This window comes from Acinonyx jubatus, chromosome B4 (assembly GCF_027475565.1).
Source record: "Acinonyx jubatus isolate Ajub_Pintada_27869175 chromosome B4, VMU_Ajub_asm_v1.0, whole genome shotgun sequence".
In the NCBI taxonomy this organism is placed as follows: Eukaryota; Metazoa; Chordata; class Mammalia; order Carnivora; family Felidae; genus Acinonyx; species Acinonyx jubatus.
Genome location: NC_069387.1, coordinates 76,337,258 through 76,358,270, shown reverse-complemented (window position 1 = coordinate 76,358,270; position 21,013 = coordinate 76,337,258). Strand labels below are relative to the sequence as shown.

At 46.9% G+C, this 21,013-nt stretch overlaps 1 protein-coding gene and 1 long non-coding RNA gene across 2 annotated transcripts; one reads left to right on the top strand and one right to left on the bottom strand.

The window, feature by feature from the left end:
- The first annotated feature begins 988 nt into the window (after positions 1-988).
- CELA1 (chymotrypsin like elastase 1) lies at positions 989-18,565 on the top strand. The gene is made up of 8 exons (XM_053226259.1): positions 989-1,134; positions 1,815-1,897; positions 3,033-3,133; positions 4,227-4,352; positions 5,148-5,284; positions 6,561-6,706; positions 17,462-17,611; positions 18,408-18,565. The coding sequence occupies exons 1-8, from the start codon at positions 1,095-1,097 to the stop codon at positions 18,423-18,425; spliced, it is 801 nt and encodes a 266-aa protein (XP_053082234.1). The 5' UTR covers positions 989-1,094; the 3' UTR covers positions 18,426-18,565.
- Positions 6,701-20,988, bottom strand: LOC106969210 (uncharacterized). Its single transcript, XR_003413114.2, has 6 exons — positions 20,715-20,988; positions 17,828-17,885; positions 15,068-15,188; positions 10,956-11,042; positions 8,003-8,119; positions 6,701-7,568 (listed from the first exon to the last, which is right to left on the bottom strand). It is a non-coding gene; the product is annotated as an uncharacterized LOC106969210 (long non-coding RNA).
- Positions 20,989-21,013: the final 25 nt, after the last annotated feature.

Sequence of the window (21,013 nt, the reverse complement as noted above, 5' to 3'; positions counted from 1 at the left end):
TATTGGAATCCTGGCAGTCAGACTGGAAAGGGGGTCCTCCGGGTGCCCCGAGAGCCATAATGTGATGGCCCCGAACTCTATGTCATGGCCTACAGAGCTCCTTCCTACAGCTTTTTCCAGGCCTCTCTTGCAACTGCAGGCATGAACCTTGGATTCTGGAAAGTGTCTAGGCCACAAAGACCCCCAGGTGAACCAGATGACTCTCCTGCCTCCCTCCAGGCTTCCTGGCTTCTCTTTGCCTCAATCACAGCCCCGCTCTTGGCCCTCTGCTCTGGGCCTCCCGACCCAAAGTCCTCTGCCCGCCTCAAGGCGCCCTGCCCCTCCCTCCTTTCTCCTCTCCTGACTTTGACAGTCAAGGCCCTTCATCACCTACAGGCCAGGCCTGTTCCTCACCTGCTCCCTCTGCCCTCCATGCTCACAGCACTCAGACCATCTCCCTATCCTGCAGCTCCCCCTTCTAACCCACCTCATGGTCTCCTTCTCTGGGAGCTCTCTGGTTGGCTTTCTGTCTGAGTCTCCCCAAACCCGTTTCTTAGTACCTTCTTCCGCCAGAATTCTCTCCACTATCCCTACTTGGTTTAGTCCTCCTGCATTTACACCTCTGTCCTGGAGGCATAGCCCACCTTCCTCGTTGGGCAGGGGGAGGTCGTGGTCTCTTCTTTTTGCTAACTACTCTTCCCTCCTCCACATCCCTTGCCTCCACCTCCTGGTGCACTGAATGGATCTCTGCACTTACAGTGTCACTGAGGACAGTAAGGCAGTGACAGACTGTGAAGGGAGCACCCTGATGGAAAGACCAGCCCTGGTTCCCTCTCTTTTTTCTGAAAAAAGAGTTCACTGGATGCCTTTCCACTGAATGCAGATGCTTAAGTCAGCCCTAACCTGACCTTGTTCTGCCTTTGAACAACAGATAAATTAGTTTACTTGAAAATACATCTTTTCATTTGTATTTCCACGTCACCTGTGATTTTCCCCGGCCTTCCATCTGCAGCCCTGACAGCTGGCAGCAAGACGGTCAGCAAAGCTGCTGATAAGAGGAGTACAAAGAGGGCTTGGTTCATGGCAAGGGGGCAGTGGTCTACTCGGCCGGCAACATGCTATGCTTCTTGGTGCTCGCCACCCTGGTCCTTTATGGTAAGTGGGTCCTCGGGCCTGACTTCTATAGGGCGGAGGATTTGGACAGCAGAGCCAAAAGCTGTCCTGAAGTCCAGGCCTGCTCTCTATCCCAGGGTGAGATGGGACACCCTGTGGGTCTAGCAAAAACTTTACCCTCCTGGAATCCAGGGTAGGAGCAGTGAGGGCCACTCTCCATGCAGGACCCTCTGGATGGCAGGGCCTTGAGCCACGAAACAGAGAAGCCCCTTTCATGGGTCTGGGCTTCCTTACCACCCTCATCGACAGGAGGACATCCTCAGCAGGTGTCTGGCTGGGATGTGCACTGCCGTCCTTGCCCCCTGGAGAATCCTGCCAAAAGCACCGTATGTGTGGGTAGAGGGGTGAGAGGTCACCTCGGGCCATTGGGATGACCCCGAGCAAGGCTGAGACCACAGGGAGCCTCTGGGGCCCTAGCCCAGTGATGTGAGATGGGTCCTTCGTAGCATGCCAGAGTTCTGGGGACACCTGGGGGGTGGGGGGAAGCAGAAGCCATTCAGACTCCCCTGTTTGGCGAAAGGGCTCCCATAACTCTCAGCTGGGCCCCTCACTTGCTAGGGAGGAACTGTGAATTCGCAGACAAAGCACAACAGCCACCCTGCCCCACACCCTGAGCTGACCCCATGCTTAGTCATCACTCACTTTTCTTCTGCCCCACAAAGGACACAGCACCCAGGACTTTCCAGAAACCAACGCCCGGGTAGTTGGAGGGACTGAGGCCCGGAAGAATTCCTGGCCCTCGCAGGTGGGTGTTCCTTCACAGCCCCAGACTTCCAACAAAACGAGAGCTGCATGTGTGCTGGTATACAACATCATGTGTGTTTGTGCACATCCTTACCCACAAGTTCTCTAACTGTCTGGATTCTAGAGGTAAAAGGTTGAATGGGTCCAGGCTTAAGGTGGAAAAAGCATACAAAAGGTTTGGGGGAGGGGATCTGAACACCAGCCACACTTACTTTCCCAGGCCCGCACCCAAACCCAAACCACATGTATGTTCCCAGTGGCACGCGCAAGACTGCATGCCAGACCCACAGCTCCGAGTCCCAATACCCTCACACACACACACACACACACATCACTCTGCACTGTGTGCCTCTGCATTCAAGCACACCCCCACCCCACCGCCAAGTAGAGCATGTAGCTTATTTGGCTATTTAAAGCGTTTCTACTTTCGTCACAGGGCAGCTAGGCTTTGAGTTAAGCAATTCTAAATGCGTAAAATTGGCAAATTAACTGGTGAATAACCACACTTTGAGAGGAATCACTCCAATTGGAATTCAATTCAGTTCACTGAAGTTTGCACCCGAATTTTCAGAAGTAGAGCGATGGTGGAATACGAGGTGCTGAGGAAGACATGAACTGATAAAAATGAATATTCCAGTGGTGGTTCTGAGTATTCCCTGAAGTGGGGGGACAGGACATGTCTGGAGGTCATTGGAGGGGGAGCTCTGGAGACCTAAGCCTGTGGGCTTAGGTGATGGAGCCATTCCATGGCCACGTTTCCTTCCAAGAGGGAATGCAGGTCAAAGGACCTGGGTTCTCGGCCCTTTGCACCAACCCCGAGTGGGGATGTCAAATATGCTGTGTGTGTGCCTTTCCTCCCCCGTCCACGTACACAGCAAACATCACCCAACGGTGGAGCACTCCATGCTGATCCCGGGGCCGTCTCCACACCCCTTCTCACTGCCACTCCGAGGAGCCAATAGCGACCGATCAGCAGAAACTGACAGGTCAAATGAAACCCATTTGCCATCTCTGGCCCACAAAGCTGGAGAATGTTTGGAAGGATGGAAGGAATGGAAAGAAGTGTAATATGCAGTTTGGGGCAAAGCCTTTTAAGAAACGCCAACCTCTCCCTCCTTTCTCTCCTCCCCTTCTAGATTTCCCTCCAGTACCTCTCTGGGGGCAAATGGTATCACACCTGTGGGGGGACCCTCATCAGACAGAACTGGGTGATGACAGCTGCTCACTGCGTGGACCGGTGAGAAAAACAAAACCCAGCTTTGCTGAGCCTCTGGAAGGGAAAAAGTCTGGCCTTTCTGGAGGAAGATGTATCTTTGAGCACTCAGGACAAGCCTTTAAGGGGGTGTTGGGGGGCCTGTGGGGAGGTAGTAGACTATAATGAAAGGTACAGATTTTGGCATCGGGCAAGCTTAGGTTCCCATCCTGCTTCGCCTTCTACCTTTGTGCCTTTGGATGACTTCCTTAGCTTCTCTGAGCTCTCATTCTCTTATTTCTAAAATGGGGTCATAATACCTACTTTGCCGAGTTATTGTGAGGATTAAGTAGGTAAATATTTAAGTGCCTGGTCAATGCCTGGCTGGCAATCATTTTTGTTCGTATGTGTCTTGAGCAACTATTCTCAAATTTGAGCATGGATCAGAATCACCTGGAAGGCACAAATCAGAGTTTCTGATTTGGTGGGTTCAGGTTGAAGGCTGATAATCCGCATTTCTCACAAGTTTCCGGGTTATGCTGGCGCTGCTGGCCCAGGGATCATGCTTTAAACTATTTCTTTATCCTTCCCTCAAAATCTCTCTGTGGGCTGAGAGCCATTATTTCATTTATGTTCACCATACCTCTCCCAGGTTATACTCAGCCTCTGCTGCTGGGCTTTAAAAATGGGGCAGTGAGGGGCGCCTGGGTGGCTCAGTCGGTTAAGCGTCCGACTTCAGCTCAGGTCATGATCTCACGGTCCGTGAGTTCGAGCCCCGCGTCAGGCTCTGGGCTGATGGCTCAGAGCCTGGAGCCTGCTTCCGATTCTGTGTCTCCCTCTCTCTCTGCCCCTCCCCCGTTCATGCTCTCTCTCTGTCTCAAAAATAAATTAAAAAAATAAATAAAAATGGGGCAGTGAAGTTGCTAGTAGTTTTTGTCACCGCCACAGGTTAGTAAATTCGAGAACGAGGGGGCTTGTTACTTCCTCGTCTTCCAGGCTTTTTCATCTGCCCTCTGCCTGGGCCAGTTACGATGAGTTCTTTTTCTAAAGATAAGATGTGAGATGGCTTCCCAACTCTTCTCTGATGGAAAAGAGCCCCCCGGATCACTCAGGGCTTCCTGCTCTTCTCTCACTCCAGCAAAATGACCTTCCGTGTGGTGGCTGGAGAACACAACCTGAGCCAGAACGATGGCACCGAGCAGCGTGTGAGTGTGCAGAAGATCGTGGTGCATCCCTACTGGAACAGCAATAACGTGGCCGCCGGGTAGGGACAGCGCTGGGCTGGCCTTGGGCTGGAGGTAGGGGGCTGACTGGCCAGCAACAGGGGCTTGGCTTCCCTCACGTTCATTCGGAAGGACTCTGAGAATTTAGGTTTTGGGAGGCTTGAGAATTTTGGCAGGTCTTTGTCACTTGTTTGATCTAGGCTGGTTTGCGTGATTGGGTCCCCTGAAACTCCTCTGCAGCGTTCAAAGTTTCCATTTCTGCTGTTACTTAGTACTCATTTTAGGGAATCGACTCGGTCAGCAAAAGTAAATGTCTTAAAATGAATCTGATCTGAGAAAACTCGTGCCAGACTGAGCCGTACGCTTTGGGAAAGGAGGTAGTTAAAATGGTGGTCAGTGCTGGGGGGCATGGGGGGCGGGGAGCGGGTTCAAGGAGCTGGGATATCGCCGCGGAGTTTTCAGACCCACGCAGCACGGTAGGTCTTTCTTCCCTGAGAATTCTTCTCTACGGCCAAGATCACAGCACTCGGCTCCTTTCTGATTCCCCATTCATTACTGAGAGACGTAAGCCCCACTACCACCACCCAGGTCGCAGAGGCCACAGAGGCCACAGCTAGACCACAACACCAAGACCTCACCAGCAGGTGCTGCTGTTCGACAAGTAATATCCTACAATCCAGCTGTGTTTGACTGAGTCTGAGGCCGAGCAAACCAGCCTCCCGAGCCCTTCTCCGAGTTGTTCCTTTCGAATTCTGTGGGCACACAAAGGCTTAGTGAGGGCCGCCCCGCGCGCCGACCTTGACGGAAGGCCTGAGCAGGCTCGTTTCCTCCCACAGCTATGACATTGCCCTGCTGCGCCTGGCCCAGAGAGTTACCCTCAACAACTATGTGCAGCTGGGTGTCCTGCCAGCGGCAGGAACCATCCTGGCCAACAACAATCCCTGCTACATCACAGGCTGGGGCATGACCAAGAGTAAGTCGCCTGCGTTGGCAAAATCCACCACATGGGTCTTGAGTAGGTAGCTGGGCTTCTGGGGAGCATTTTTCTGTAGCCCTAGGTCGCAGCCCTAGTCAGGGACGAGGAACCAGAGATCGAAGAACTGGTGCGTGAAATCGAGCTAAGAATAGGCCATGGAACAGTCGAGTCAGAGATTCATCGAATCTTATAACTGAGAAACAAAACAAAACAAAACATACCACATACCACCTTCCCTCACGGCGTATTTTTACAAGCCTCTCATCTTATAACCTGAGGAAACTGAGGCCCAAGAAAATTAAGACCACATGACTGGTTAGTAACAAGTTTGCTGGAGCCAGGACCCGGGTATCCTGGCTCCCACTCTGGTGGTCGTTACACCATCACACTACCTCCAAAGTCGCCAGGCTGTGGGTTGGGGTGAATAAACCAGAGGTAGCCGTAGGTCCAGAGGAGTGAAGGCAAAAGAGAACTCAGCTAGCTCTCTTCTCATCGCGGGAAGAGTTCTGGTAGGCAATGCCATCCAGACAACACAGAAAGGTAGGACGGGGTATGAGCAGAGATGGTTAAGAAGGGCAGGGACATTAGGACTGACACAGACATCTGTCAGCCAGGAGGCGGTATTTGAGCTCTGGGGGAGAGGCAAGGCCTTGCCACAAGCAGCCAGTCTGCTGGGAAAACCTGGAGCTGACAGAGAGAGAGAGAGAGAGAGAGAGAGAGAGACATGCTTCTAATGCAGCTGCTCTCAGTTCACTTAATATCATAGTGGTTCGACCTCCTGATCTCTATAACATGAAAGCATCGTTGTAAGGATGCAGAGCAGTAATTCATGTGCAAAGGCTTTGAAAAGTCCAAAGAGCCAGATAAAGGAAAGCTGCAGCAAGCTCTTAGGAAATGAAAAGAAGGGTGTATGGTCCCGGTTCTGCTTCGTGGGATTTACAGTGTGAAGTGAAAGCAGGGGAGTTCTCGACAAGTACGACCATTCCGGTGACTTTAAAGTGCTTTCCTTTTTTTAAGCAGCAGTAGGGAGATTGGAGGTTGGTGGTTTGGAGCTTGGGAACAGTGATCAAGGATGAGCCCTGAAGGAAGGGGCCTGTAGCTTGCATATAAAGTGGGGAGGGGAGAGGATCTGTGGCACGCCCTGGAAGGAGCTTGCCCTGAGTTCAGCTTTCACTGGAGCTTGGGAAGGCTTGGGAGGGTGTGGAAGGCCCCCCCCCCCCCCCGCCCCCGAGAGGGTTTGGGGCTGACCTCCAACGCTGTGTGTCCTGTTCAGCCAACGGGCAGCTGGCCCAGGCCCTGCAGCAGGCTTACCTGCCCAGTGTGGACTACGCCACCTGCTCCAGTTCCAGCTACTGGGGCTCCACCGTGAAGAGCACCATGGTATGCGCTGGAGGAGACGGAATTCGCTCTGGATGCCAGGTGAACACATGCAGGAGGCATCAGGAATCGCAGGCTGGGCCCCTCCCCTCTTGGCCTCCCAGCCCCCGCCCCCAACCTTTTCCTCACTCCCTTTTCCACACCTGCTCCCACCCCCTGTCCAGACTCCGCTTGCTACTCTAGCGTCTCAGTGAGAATGAGTCTGTGCCAGGAACTCGGCAGTCAAGGAATCTCCTGAAATTCACCTTGCCTAATGCCCTGACCTCAGAGGCTTGGATGTGGCCCAACATTTGCGTGTTGGTGTATGTGTACGTTCTCTGGAAGTTGTTTGTCACCTAGACTTTTTACAGCCTGGAGTGGTGGTGGTCGTAACTGTGAATAAGAAAGCTCTGTTCCCATCGATCCCAGCTTTCCTTGTACCTCCTTCTCCACCAACCCTTTACCTCAGCAGTATTTCCAGGAGTATATACGGATGAATGGGGCAGGGGAGAGCGCACAAAATAGTGTTATAATCATTTATATATATATGATACATGGGATCCTCTTCTATTTAGACAAAATCAATCAGCAGCGTACCATCTTATAGATTTCTTGATGCAGTTCAACAAATGTTCTTGGTTACCTATTAGAGGCCAGGCACTGTGCTAAGTGTTAGGGATACAAAGATGACTCAAATACAGTGTTTTAGTGGAGGAATGGCAGGAGCAGACATATGATAGAATGTGTAATACAACGTGGGTAAGCATCATAATAAAGATACACGTAGGGTGATATAGGAGCCCAAAAGATAGGCACTTACCTGTACCTGTTGGGGTCAGAAAAGACTTGCTTCCCCCCAAGAAAGTGGAGCCTGTAGTGAGTCCTGATGGTTAAATGGGAGAAAGCCAGGCATAAAGAGGAAAAGCTGTTCAGAGAGAGAGAGAGAAACAGCATGAATGAGGGCATGGGCCAAGAAACCATCTAGAACACTTAGAGAATTACAGGGCGTTCCCTACAGCTGGAGCAGAGGTCAGAGCCCACAAGCCTCCAAATCCACGGCCTGTTTCTCTGCAACCATTCTATAGAATGCTTTTTACATTTTTAAATGGTTGGGAATAAATGTACAAAAATAATGTCATGACACATGAAAAATATAAGATTCTAATGTTCATTAAAGAGCATTTAATTGGAACAAATACAGCCATACTTGTTTATTTACATATTATTCACGGCTGCTTTGATAGAGTTGAATAGTTGAAACAAAGACTCCACGGGCTGCAGAATCTAAAATGTTTACTATTTGGCCCTTTATAGAAAAAGTTGGCTGACCGTTGGGCTAGAAATAAACTATTACCATACCAGAGAAGGTCTGGAGAGGACACTGAAGGCAAGCAGGAGCCACATGACTTAGGGCTTCAAGTGCCATGTGCAGGGGAAGAAAATTTTTCCTTCTTCCTTCTAGGTTCTTTGGCTCACCTAATAATTAAATTGACATAGGACAGATTAGCAGGAGAAAAACGAATTTAATCTCATATGTGCAGGAGCTCATAAAAATATGAGACTCAAAGACCTTTTAGACAAAGAAATAATAAATCTGTGAAGCATTGGCAAGACAAAGAAGTTTGGGTTTGGTGCAAATTAGTGAAGACCCAACAAGGTGAGGTAAGAGGGTTTGTTCTATAGCCCTGAATTCCCTATATCCAGCCATAAGGATGTCTCCTTACCTCCTGGTGCGGGGTGGGGGGGGGGGGTACCTTTCACATGGGACATTTATTTTCTGCTTTCCGAGAAACAAAGTAGGGTTAGAATATCCTTCTTACATTGTCTGTGCTTCAGTAACTTTAATTCAAAATAATCGATGTCCCAAGGTGGTATATTTTGGGGCAGCCTGCCCTAAATCTCCATCACATGCTTAGGGACATGAACTTTATCTCTTGGGCACCGGGAAACCATTGAAGAGTTCTAAAAAGGAGAATAGCATTATCAGAGTGCCTTTTAGAGGTATCGTCTAATGACAAGGTAAGCGTGTCTTTGAAGAGGGGAAGGGTGGACGAGAGACAGGTTAGGAGACTATTGTAATTATCTAGGCAATAAATTTGAGGGCTTGAACTAGGGCAGTGGAGAGGAGGGAGAAAGAAGGAGGATCTGGAGTGACTTCCAGGCATCCGGTTTAAGTGATTTAGGGGAGGGGTTTGCTGCCTCCAATGACAGAAGGTTTATAGGATTTGGGAAAGAAGGTGATGAACTTGATTCTGAACAAGTTGAGTCTGAAATCCCAATGGGACATTCAGGTATAATTAACCAGTAAGTAATTAGATATAAAGAAGAAGAGAGTGTGGGGAGAGCTGGGCTAGAGATACAGCAGATGAGCTCCACTCCCCACCCCAGCCACCCCCATCCTGCAGGGGAAAGGTTGTAGAATGAGAAAAGAACAGTGAGTTGAGGAAAAACTATGATAACATGAATACTTGAATGCTGCAGGGGTAGGTGGAGGACAAAGAACCCATAAGACCTAAGAGGAATGAGAGGTGATAAGGGTTTTCCAGAGTCTCAGGAAATACTAACGTGTCATACACAGTATGACATAGTGCATCCAGGAGCCACAGTAGATCACTGAAGTGCCGACTTGGACAGTTGGTGGGTCACTGGTAACTGGCAAGAACAGTTTCAGTAGACTGGAGGGGGTAGAAGTTTTACTGAAGGTAAGAAATGAAGAGGCAACAAGAAACATAGTAAGGAATGGAGAATGCTCTTCCAAGAATCTTGGGTGAAAGAGAGGGACCAAAAAAAAAAAAAAATAAAAGTCTGGTACCTTTAAGGAGGATGACAAGTCATGGAGGGGCTGAATATAGTATGTTAAAATTGAGTGTGTTAATAGGCAGAGAAGAAAGCATCTTGTAGAGTCAGCGAGAGGAAATAACGGATAGCACAAGATCCCAGAGGAGGAGCGATGGAACCAAGAGCACAGGAAGAGAGACACCAAAATGTGCGCAGATATGAAAGAGTGTGCAGGCTGGGTGGCTGGAGCATGGCAGGTGTTTGCATTATTTTGTCTATGTACTTGTGAAATAGGAGTCGGGTTGGATGCTGATAATCAAGGTACAAAGGTTGTATGGGTCTGGATTAATTCAAGTGAGTAGGACGATGACTGACCTCCAAGATGTTACTGATAGAGTGAGGTTGCAGACCGCACAATGACTAAGTGAGCGTGTGATTCACTCCATTTCACTCAAGAGCCAGTTGCAGGGATGCGTTAATCCAGGGCTGGGTTTTCCTGCATTACTGGAGCTAAAGGACAAGACTGCAGACCAAATGCAAGGTCCGAGCTAAGTGGAAAAAGAGAAGCCAGCTGTAGGATGGTAGGCTGACTGAAAGAGTAGACTCAAAGGACCAAAGGTTTCTGGTGAGCACCTAGAACCATGGAAGTAAGGTGACCAACTCATCCCAGTTTGCCCAGGACCTTCCTAGTGTGAAAACATAGGAGTCCTGTATCCCGGGAGCTCTACATGCAGGTAGAGACTGATAGGTAAGCAGTTCTTTTCCAGGTCCTCACCAGCCAGCTTCCCCTATTACCTTAAGGTTTAACCTTTCTGAGTTAATTCACTTTCCCTCTGCTCTCTCAGGGTCTTAAAAGTCTGAATAAGTAGAGTACTTTTCTTTCTGCAGCCGCTCTAAACTGACAATTCTCTGAGGCAGTTGTGTCTCCAGATCCCTTGCCACTGGAGTTTCCCAAGAGTGTGTCTTCTGGGTTTTCAGACTTCTGGGTCCCCCAACTCTTCACCTCAGAATGGATCCACTCATTCCCACCGAGCTCCTTCCCAGCTCTTCCTTCTGCCCTCAGATCCTCAGCCACACCTTCCATCTCTCCAGAGCCTGGGTTTCTTTTCAAGTCAATTAACATAAGATGATAGTGTTATATGTAATTTAATTACCTTCCATTCCTCTAGCCCAGAAACACTCTCAACCCTCTATTAGAATTTGGGTGGAAGATTTTTAGGTTGTTTCGTTTGATTTGTTTTGAGTGCAGTAGTCTAAAGAAAACATCCTCTTTTCCTAAGCAGTAGTTGGGGTGTGGTACGGCTAGTTCCTTTTTAAAAGAATCATCCCCAATTTGAACTTTTGGTGTCTTTTCCTTTTAAGCTTCAATTTTTAACGAGGCTATATGTATTAAATTGCTTAAGGTGACAAATAAAACTATGAGTTTAATGATGGAAAAGAACAATCATTGTGTTCCTTCCACTCTTCTAGATCTCCCTCCCCAGAAGGGACCACTTTCAACTCTTGTCAGCTGATTCTTTTGGGGTCTCCATACCTCTATAAAAATAAATGCTTGTATTCCTACTTTTCAGTTCAGGCATTATGGGTGATGTGGACCTCTCTTCCTTTTTCACAGAGGTACCTGTTAAATAACAAAAATTCAACTGAGTAAATCTGAAGATCAAAGTGGCTTTATTCAAGGACTCAGGAATTGGGGAGTACCCCATCTAGCAAGTAGAAAGGAGCTCCATCAAGCTGCAGAAAAGGAAAAGGTTTTAAAGGCACAGAGGGAGCTGGAATAAAGGAAATTATTAGTAAAGAATGCCTTGTTTTAGGCAAGGTTGTCCTCCCAAGGGGAACAGAGAGGGTCTCTTAGCAGATTACCTCCTCGTGCTGACCAGGAAATTCCAGTTTGGCTGGCTGAAGGTCACGTTTCTGAAAGAAGCTGAAGCTGCAATTAGATTAGGTGTTAAGGCTTGGTGGGGTTTAGCACAAGTGACTCAGTTTTGGATCTACTGTCTCCTTAACAATTCCTCGCTTTTGATCAGATTCTCAGCTGACAGGTATGATAAAAATTTATGGCATTAGTGCTACTCTCAGCAACTGCCCTGTAGTTCTCACACCTTTTTGTGAAATTTTGTTGATCCTTTGTGTGGTATTCACAGGTCATATGGTTTTTTGCTTAATCTCTGTGATATTCACAGGCCATGACTTCAGGTTCAACGATCTGTAAGTTGTTCGTTCTCTTCATTCTTTTTCTGATGTTCCCGTTTTGGGGAGATCATTTTCTTGGTGGTTAGTGGCTGTGAACATGCATTTAAAACATTTGACAGGGCGCGCCTGGGTGGCTCAGTTGGTTGGGTCTCCAGCTTCGGCTCAGGTCATGATGTCATGGTTCGGGGGTTCGAGCCCCACATCGGGCTCTGTGCTGACAGCTCGGAGCCTGCTTCGGATTCTGTGTCTCTCTCTGCTCCTCCACTGCTTGCAGTCTGTCCCTGTCTCTCAAAAATGAATAAATGTTTAAATAAATAAATAAATAAATAAATAAATAAATAAATAAATAAAACATTTGACAGAATAACAATGGACAGGGGAGACTATTATGATTACTATAAGCAGAATAATTCCCAGTGTTTAGAATGCACTTTGGAGCCATGGTCCCCAACATCCAAACCAATCAAAATCAAATAAGTCAAAGAAAGACCCTGTTGTAGCAGTCACCCTTGTAAACCACGTTGGCTTGCTCAGTGATCTTATGTAATTGAGTTTCAGCTTCTCCAGAAGTGTTAATCCAGCATAACAGGTGGTATTGGCCACAGTACAGACATCCCCTCACTCAGCTAAAGATAATTAAGGACTATCCTATCATCAAGAATAACTTATGGGGCGCCTGGGTGTTCAATCAGTTGAGTGTCTGACTCTTGGTTTTGGCTCAGGTCATGATCCCAGGGTCACGGGATCAAGCCCCGCATTGGGCTCTGTGCTGAGTGTGGAGCCTCTTGAGATTCTCTCTCTCTCTCTCTCTCTCTCTCCCTCTGACCTTCCTGACTCACTCCCTCTCTCTCTCTCTCCCTAAAAAAAAAAAGAAAAAAAAAAAGAACTTTGGCTAGAGAGTCTAAGGATTTTTATTGGGCAGCTATTGTCTTGGCAACAGATTCTACAGTATCTTTAAGAGTTAAAGAGAGGTTTCTGATCATATGCTCATGTACCTTTACTCCTAACCAGGGAAGTGTAGCCCTGCCGAAGGAAGTGAATCCTGAATCCTGAAAAATTCCTTTCTAACTCAATGATCTAACTCGATGATTCCTTTCTAACTCAATTCTTTCTCCAACTCGGTGATGTAAATCCAGGGCAACTGTACAATGAGGTGTCTTAGTTCATTTGTGGAGAGCCTAGGGGCACAGTTGGATAACCTAAAAGGCATTTCCTGGCTATGTGCTAGCTATCTTGTCATTCATAGGCCCAAGGGGAGTGATAATTACCACAAAGACAACCCCTCTCAGGGCACAAAACACTTCTCAGTAAGATGGCACTGTTAATGGATTCATTCTCAGGGATTGTTGCATTTGTCCATTCAAGCCAGGGGTCAGTTAGGTCTTCTCTCAGCCTGAAATAAAAAGTTGTTCTAAGTTCCAGAGGTTATCCCCCTTAGCCATGGCCCAGGAGATATGGATGATGGCATGATCTTTCTAGGCCAGCTCCAGAGTGAAGGAAAGAAAGGGAAGAAGAAAGGTTTCGTATTTAGTCAGTTAAAGTATGAAGTCTTGATCTGGCATCTTGGGAGGAAGCAGTCTACCTCCATGTCAGCTACTTCTCTTCCTAGTCACTTTGACTGGAACATCTCCAGTGTTTGTGTAGGACCCGATGTCAGGTGGGACCTTCTTCAGCTGTGAGATGCATGTCCAAGTCCCTGGAGTCTGACCACCATCTGGGTGGTGAGGAGGACCTGGGGTAGTCCCTTCCAAGGACTTTCAGCAGCAATCTGTGTTCTTATTGATTCCAAATCAAAACGGTGAGAGAACATTGGAAATGTTAATTTGAAGAGCCAGAGCCAGATTTTTTTAGGAAACTAGAAGAATTCAGGATCCAGTTTATAAGTATGTAATAGAACCTCGGAGACAATTAACAGGATTAGAATCTAATACAGATGATAGTGTAAACATAAGTTCGTCTCTCTACACTTACCTTCATTTTTTTACAGAAGAATTAGTTTTGTTTACATTAAACTTTGCCTGATTATTTACATAAGTGCAGCAAGAATAGTGACTGACCACGTAAGTTCTTTTTAAGACTGCTTTGCTGGAATCTTACAAGCAAAGTGCCAGGTCAATCTTTCCATGAGGCTTTATTGGCTCTGTAAAGTCAACCTTAGTTTCTTTCTTTCTTTTCTTTCCTTCTTCCTTCCTTCCTTTTCTTTCCTTCTTTCTTTCTTTCTTTCTTTCTTTCTTTCTTTCTTTCTTTCTTTCTTTCTAGTTTTGAGAGAGAGAAAGAGGAGGGGCAGAGAGAAAGGGAGAGAGAGAATCCCAAGCAGGCTCCATGCTGTCAGTGCAGAGTCCAATGTGGGGCTCAATCCCACGAACTGTGTGATCGTGACCTGAGCCGAGATCAAGAGCCAGATGCTTAACCAACTGAGGCACCTAGGCACCCCAAGTTGATCTTAGTTTCTTGAAAGTGTCTGGTCATATCTGAGTCTATGCATAATGTTCTCAAATATGGTATTCCAGTCAGAGCTTTGGTAATATAACCAATGTTTCTAATTGTGTCTTGTTACAAGGAGATCAGGTTCTCATTGAACCTATGTAAACAACTAACTGTAGCTTCCCTGGAACAACATGGGCTTGAACTGTGTGGGTCCATTATATGTGGATTCTTTTTTCAATAAATATACAACAGTAAGTGTATTTTCTCTTCCTTATGATTTTCTTCATAACATCTTACTTTCTCTAGCTTACTTTACTGCACGAATACCATATATAACACATCTAACATATAAAATATGTGTTAATTGTTTCTCTGATCAGTAAGGCTTTTGGTCAATAGTAGGCTACTAGTAGTTATACTTTGGAGGAATAAAAAGTTATACAGGGATTTTTGACTACACAGGGAGGGACAGTCAGTGTCCCTAACCCCTATGTTGTTCAAGGGTCAACTGTATATTGTCATGAAAAGACTACCTGAGAATTTTTTAATTCTGGAGGGATCAGGTAGGGAAAAAACAAGTAAATGTTTCACCTTTGGTCATAAATGTATATCTTACCAAATTGTTGATAGCTTAAGAGAAAAGATAAAAAGGTTTCCTAAAATCTGGAAAAGAAAACATTAGACAACCAGTAGTGTTTTAAACAAGAAGTCATACAAATGATAATCATCCTCTCCTCCTCAATTCACTCATGCCCATGTAATTAACATCTGTCCTATTTGAATCCATTTTTCCCACTAGTTCTGGAAGTTCTCACCCAGTTCACTTGCTTGATCTGAAAGTTATCAGGAACCTGTATTCTAGAGTACCCGTCAGATTCTTTTCCATGAATTTCTCTGAGGATAAAACACATTTGCAGGAAGCTTTTGTAAAACAGTAACTCTCTGTACATGATAAAAGACCAGAAATGCCCATTATTAAAGATGTGATGAGAGTTCATTCTTAATGGAATTGACAAAGGGACTTACCCATGGCCCTTGGAAATGGTGAGAAAGACAGTAAACTCAGTGTTTGCAGAGTTTTATGCCTGTTTCTTGGTGTCCCCAAAGCTGTCAGAAGTGCCCTTTGCTCTGGCCTCTGCCACCAAATCTGTTAAATAACAAAAATTCAGCTGAGTAAATTTAAAGATCAAAGTAGCTTCATTCAATGATTCATGAATCAGATAGCATCTCCTCGAGCGAACAGAAAGCAGCTTCATTGAGCTGTGGCAAAGAATGCCTTGTTTTAGGCAAAGTGGCCCTCCTAAGGGGTCTATCAGCACATTGCCGCCTAGCGTTGACCTAAAAATTCCAGGTTGGCTGGTTAAAGGTCACATTTCTGGGAGAAACTGAAGCTACCGTTAGGTTAGGTATTAAGTCTTGGTGGAGTTTAGCATAAGTGACTTTATTTTGGGCCTGCTGTCTCCTTTTTAACAGTTGGAACATTTTGGAAGAGTGCGTTGTGATCAAAAGCAGCATTATAAGTGAGATTACATATATCTTCATGGAGTTGACGGCTGTTCCTGGCTGTCTCCATCCTTTCAGAGACAGGCTTGGCACACACAAGCACGCATATGCTTTATTGTGGGTCGCTAGTCCTGTGTTCCTGTATTTCTGTTTCTTCTTTGATGCTGCAAATCCTTCAGTGAGTTCATGAGAAAGGGAAGCGTTTTGGGGTTTTTTTTTTTTTCCCCGTTCCTCCCCCCTCCCCTTCTGGCCACTACCACTCTGTTCTCTGTATCTATGAGCTTGTTTTGTTTTGTGTTTAGATTTCACCAGTAAGAGCGATCATCCTGTATCTGCCTTTCTCTGACTGCTTTCACTGAACACACTGCCCTAGAGGTCCATCCACATCATTTCAAATGGCAAGATTTCCTTCTGTTTTAAGGCCTGAACTCTTATCCATGTTGTATTCTAAAATCACTTTTCATTTCCTGCAGGACTTTGTTTTCCCTGGAGTTAAAAACTGTCTTTAAATCGGTAAAATATATGCCCATTTTATCACTGATTCGGCCCCACACTTCCCCACTAATTTGTTAAGTGACTTCTTTTACCCTCTCCTGACCCCAGTATTTTGTGTTTTTGTATGGGTTTATTTGCAGTCGTCGTGAGAGAGCCTTGGTGGGTTTTCTCATTTTAGAAACTCCAGAACTTTGGTTCTGAAAATGTTTGTTTGTTGATGACTTCTTTCCTTCCATTTTTTATAGTCTCTTTTTAGAATTTCTGTTATTCACCTATTTACCTCCTTAGACGGTCCTCTTATTTTCTTAGTTTCTCTATATTTTGTTTGTTTGTTCTACTATATCTTCCAATCCTTGCAACATTTCATTTCTACTATCATACTCATAATTTCCGAAGGCTCTTTTTGTTTTCTGAATGTTTCGTTTTGCAGTATGCTGTTCTTGCATCATGGATGCAATACTAATCACAGGTTTTTATTGCTTGTTTCCTTCTCCCTGCATACCCTTGGCTGCCCCTTCATTTTTTGTTTATTTCTTTGTCTCTTGGTTTTGAATTCTATTTTTATCTTAGAGGCTTTCTTCAGATGTGTGGTACTCCTTGACCATCTGCTTTCATTTCAGAGTGAGGTAATAAAAAGCTGATCAGTAGCCGTGAGCCTTCAGTGGGATTCATCCACGCTGAACTGGTCTGTTGGGTGACCTAGTGAAGGTCTGGTGGTTTCAGTGGAGGACCTCTAATGGCAGGATCTTTAGGTCTTCCTTCTTGTGCTGGTCAGATTGTCCAGAGAACTACCTTTTGATTTTCTGTCTGGAATTATAGAACTGGCATCCTGGGAGCTGAGTAAGGAGGAGAGTGTCCAGGTAAACCCAGGTTCCTCTGATTCTAAGCCTGAGCATGTAACCATTACCCAATGTATCATTTTCTCTCCCCTTCACCCCAGTTTAGTTTCATGTGTTGACTACTTACCCTGTGTCTAAAGGCTAAGTCTAATTAGAACCACTGGTCTAAATGCTGGGGATGAAGACATCATGAGGACACCCTACTCCCCCCACTCCCAGGTTCAATTTAAGTCAATAAAAGCTATTGAGCTTAAGAATTCAAAGTTCTATGCCAGCACTGTGGAGAGGGAACGTGTCAGTAAGACACAGTCTCAAAAAGCTGTTTCAAAAAGCTCATAGATAGGTGTGGCAGGTAGAAACAAATTATGAAACCAAAATACAAGGCAGAACATGACCTAAGTGCAGCAAAAGAAAGGACAGGAAGATGAGATTCATCTGGATTGTGGGGATATGAAGGAAGTAGGGATTTGAATTGGAGCTTTAAAACTGCACAGGGTTTGCATGCAGAAGTGGGGTATAAGCAAAAGCAAAGGTCCAAAGATTTTTAAATGGAGTTTTAGGACCCTCCTTCTCCTCCCTGCAGGGTGATTCTGGGGGCCCTCTCCATTGCCTTGTGAACGGCAAGTATGCTGTCCATGGAGTGACCAGTTTCGTGTCCAGTCTGGGCTGTAACGTCTCCAGGAAGCCCACAGTCTTCACACGGGTCTCTGCTTACATCTCCTGGATCAATAATGTAAGTGCTCTCAAATGACAGGTTGAAACAGGGTCACCTGGAGACCCAAACACTGGCGGGGCTAGGGAGCGATAATTGGACAGGGAGGCCATCATCTTCCTTACCACATTCGTTTACTCCTTTCCCTTGCCTCCATGATGCATCTCCCCTCAATAATGCTGCCATCCCAAGTTCCCCTCGGCATACCCGCTCAGCCGACATCACCCGAGTGCTTACTGTTTAGGGTAAGGTGGTGACAACAGCAGACCTCAACCGGACATATGGCAGTGCTGTCCTAAGTCAAAGCCAAGAGAAAAACAGCTTCAGAAAGTCCTGCGTGCACCTGGGAAAGGGAAGAGTCACTAACATTTTCTCCCATGAGCTCTTTCTAAGGGCATTATGAGAATCTGCTCTACCCTTTAGCAAGAGGTTTTACTACCTTAGATGATGCTTGAAGGTTAGATGAGGCTTTACCTACACTGACCTAGTGGTAGCTTCACAATCATCCCACCTATGCCCTCTAGCCTTCAAACACACTCTGGAGTCTCGTGGCGTGAACTTTGATTCACAACCATTTCAAGGCCTATTCTTGCCACTAGGTGCTACATATGTGCCTAGAACATTGAATTGTCCTGACACAGCTGAGACCTACTTCCTACCATACACCTAGCCTCCCTCCCCTGCCCCCCGCCCACCCAACTCCCTCAACTCCCCTCAGAAACCCAGGGCCGGGCTACACTCAACCAGGAGCCCTGAAGAAAACAGAAGGGAGGGAGGCAGAAGTTACTGACTGTGGACATATTGGCTTTTCCTTCAGGTCATTGCTTCCAACTGAACGTCTTCCTGAATCCCATGGCCTTCCCAAGATGATGCTTAGACCCACGAAAGGACTTGAGGCCATCAAGGAAAAAAAACATTCTGAGAGGCCATTGAGCCAGATCCAGAAAAGCAAATAAAACTGAATATGCATGATCATCCTGAGTCTTTTTGTTCACCATTAGGCCCTCTAGAGGAAATGGAGTTATAGGACCCAAGTTGGATTTCACATTTCTGTGCTGGATCTTCCGTTTACTGCCATTTCACAAACTACGCCAAGTGGGAGTGGTTTTACGTTACTCTTTTTTGCATCCTTTTAGGACCCACCTAGCCATTAATCTGCCCACCTGGTATTTTCTCCCATGTACATTTGCTATATGCAAAGGCACAGAGTGCTTTCGAATGTTCTTGAGTGACGAAGCGTGCCCTGACTCTCCCAGGTAGATTGTGGGCTCATCCTTCTTTTGTTCCCCCCTCCAGTGCCTAGAACAGGCGCTCGCCCCACGGTTCTGGGCGATGGTAACTGCTAGGAAACACTACAGATCGGAGGATAGGCTTCAGTAGTAGGTCAGATGCCAGCAGACAAAGAAAGTGACAAATTACAAAGGAGGCTAGGGAGGCGAGAATAGAAAAAAAAGGAGAAGATACTGAACGAAGAAAGGAAAGGGTTGAGCAGAACAAAAAGGGAGAAGAGACCGCAATACAGGGCCTCCAGCTAAGTGTGAGTCAGCATGTCAAGGCCAGGACTGAAATAGACCACCGGATCCAGGGTTCTGTAAACCACAGAGAACTGGGAAGCTGATAATTCTGCCTCATCCTGCCCGGGGCTCAGTCTGTTGGAGTGGCCTACAATCAACCGAACAGGGAACCGAAAGAAGGCTAAGAGGTTGAGAAGCAGCTTTTCATAGCGATCACAGAGGACCAGACCAGAGGGAATAGGTAGTTAACATTATAACAGGAGAAACCGGCTAAGACTGGTCCTGGAATGTGCAGGCTGCTAAGTCAGCAGAGGCCTCTGGAACAGTGTAGGCATGCACTGTAAGAAGCTGGGTCAGGACGTCTGCGTCCCCATCTCAATTCCAACACCGAGGAACTGGGGAGCCTCTGGGCAAGTCACCAGCTTTTTCTGACTCACTTTCCTCCTCTAGTTAACTTCTGAAGATCGTCCGTGCTCTAAAACCACAGGATTTGGTGATCATCAATTTCAGTTCCCAAGAGACTGGCATGGAAGAGAGTTTCTTAGGAAGCAGTGGCTGGGGGCTGTGTGGCTGAGGATGCCGTGGACTCCTGTGAGTGTGTTGCCCTCCTTCTGCTAGTGACAGACCTGTTATCATCACCATCTTCTCTCAGTGTTCCCACAGCACCACCATCCTCTGGCCTTCTCCCCTCTTCTTCCCATCCAACATCAAGTCCTTCCATTTTCTGTACTCTCACCCCTTCTAGAACAGCCCCACGATGAACATCCAGAATAAACCCTAATGATGTAGAACCTGACAATTTTGTATCCACCTCTATAAATGCATTAAGCACATAATAGTATAATCGTCTGATGACCAGCCCATCTCCACCTTCAGACTTCAAGCATCTTGAGGTCAGAGACTGCATTTTTAAAAATTTATCTTGGGGCGCTTGAGTGGCTCCGTCGGTTAAGCATCCAACTTTGGCTCAGGTCATGATCTCACAGTTCATGGGTTCAAGCCCTGCGTGGGGCTCTGTGCTGACAGCTGGGAGCCTGGACCCTGCTTTGGATTCTGTGTCTCCCTCTCTCTGCCTCTCCCCCCCCCCCCCCCCAAAAATGAACAAATGTTAAAAAAAAATTTTTTTTTTAAATTTTATCTTGGTTTCCCAACACCCAGCAATGCCCACACACAGCTGACCCAGAGGGCAGTATGTCTGTTTGGGGGAATGGCCTGTAAAACAATCGAAGACAAGCCTCCCTCTCCACACTCCTCAGGAAATTATTTTGATCCTCTTCCTGTCCTGGAGGAATGTTACCTCCGCTGTAAAATCCGTGAGTAAATGGTTCCTCCAAACCTACTGTTCCTAATTTCCAGCTATCCCCTCAAGGGAGACAGGAAGTAACTTCCTTTCGGGAACCTTCTCCCTCGGGAAGGCACAGATGTAATCTCAGCAGCCTCGTCCCCACTTTCCTGGTCTGTCTTCACTCTGCCTCCACCCAGTACAGGCCCTAGTCTGTCCAGCCAGAAAGTCTGCCCCCTCCCCCCCACCCCAGCACGAGCTTCCATTCTCTCCTCCCCAGTCCTTTTCCAATAAGATCCTCTCCTTTCCGGGGGACCCCCATTTCTACCTCTGGCTCAGTTGTTGCTCCCTTTCAAATCCGCCTGTGGAGTCCTGTCCCTTTCCGCGCTCTATCCCTACCAGTTCTAGGCTTACTGCCAACCTCTCCGCAGAGGCTTTCCATCTTGAAAATCCCTGGCACCAGAAGCGCATTTTACTCGACAACCCAGGAGACGTGCCCGCGGACGTGAAACACGTTTCCCCGATGTGGTCAATCCCCGTGCTAAGTGGAGATCGCGATCTTTTCTACCCCATCGTTCCAGTGGCTTCCAGGTGCTGAGGGTTTCGGCGAATCGGCTTTCTGGCGCC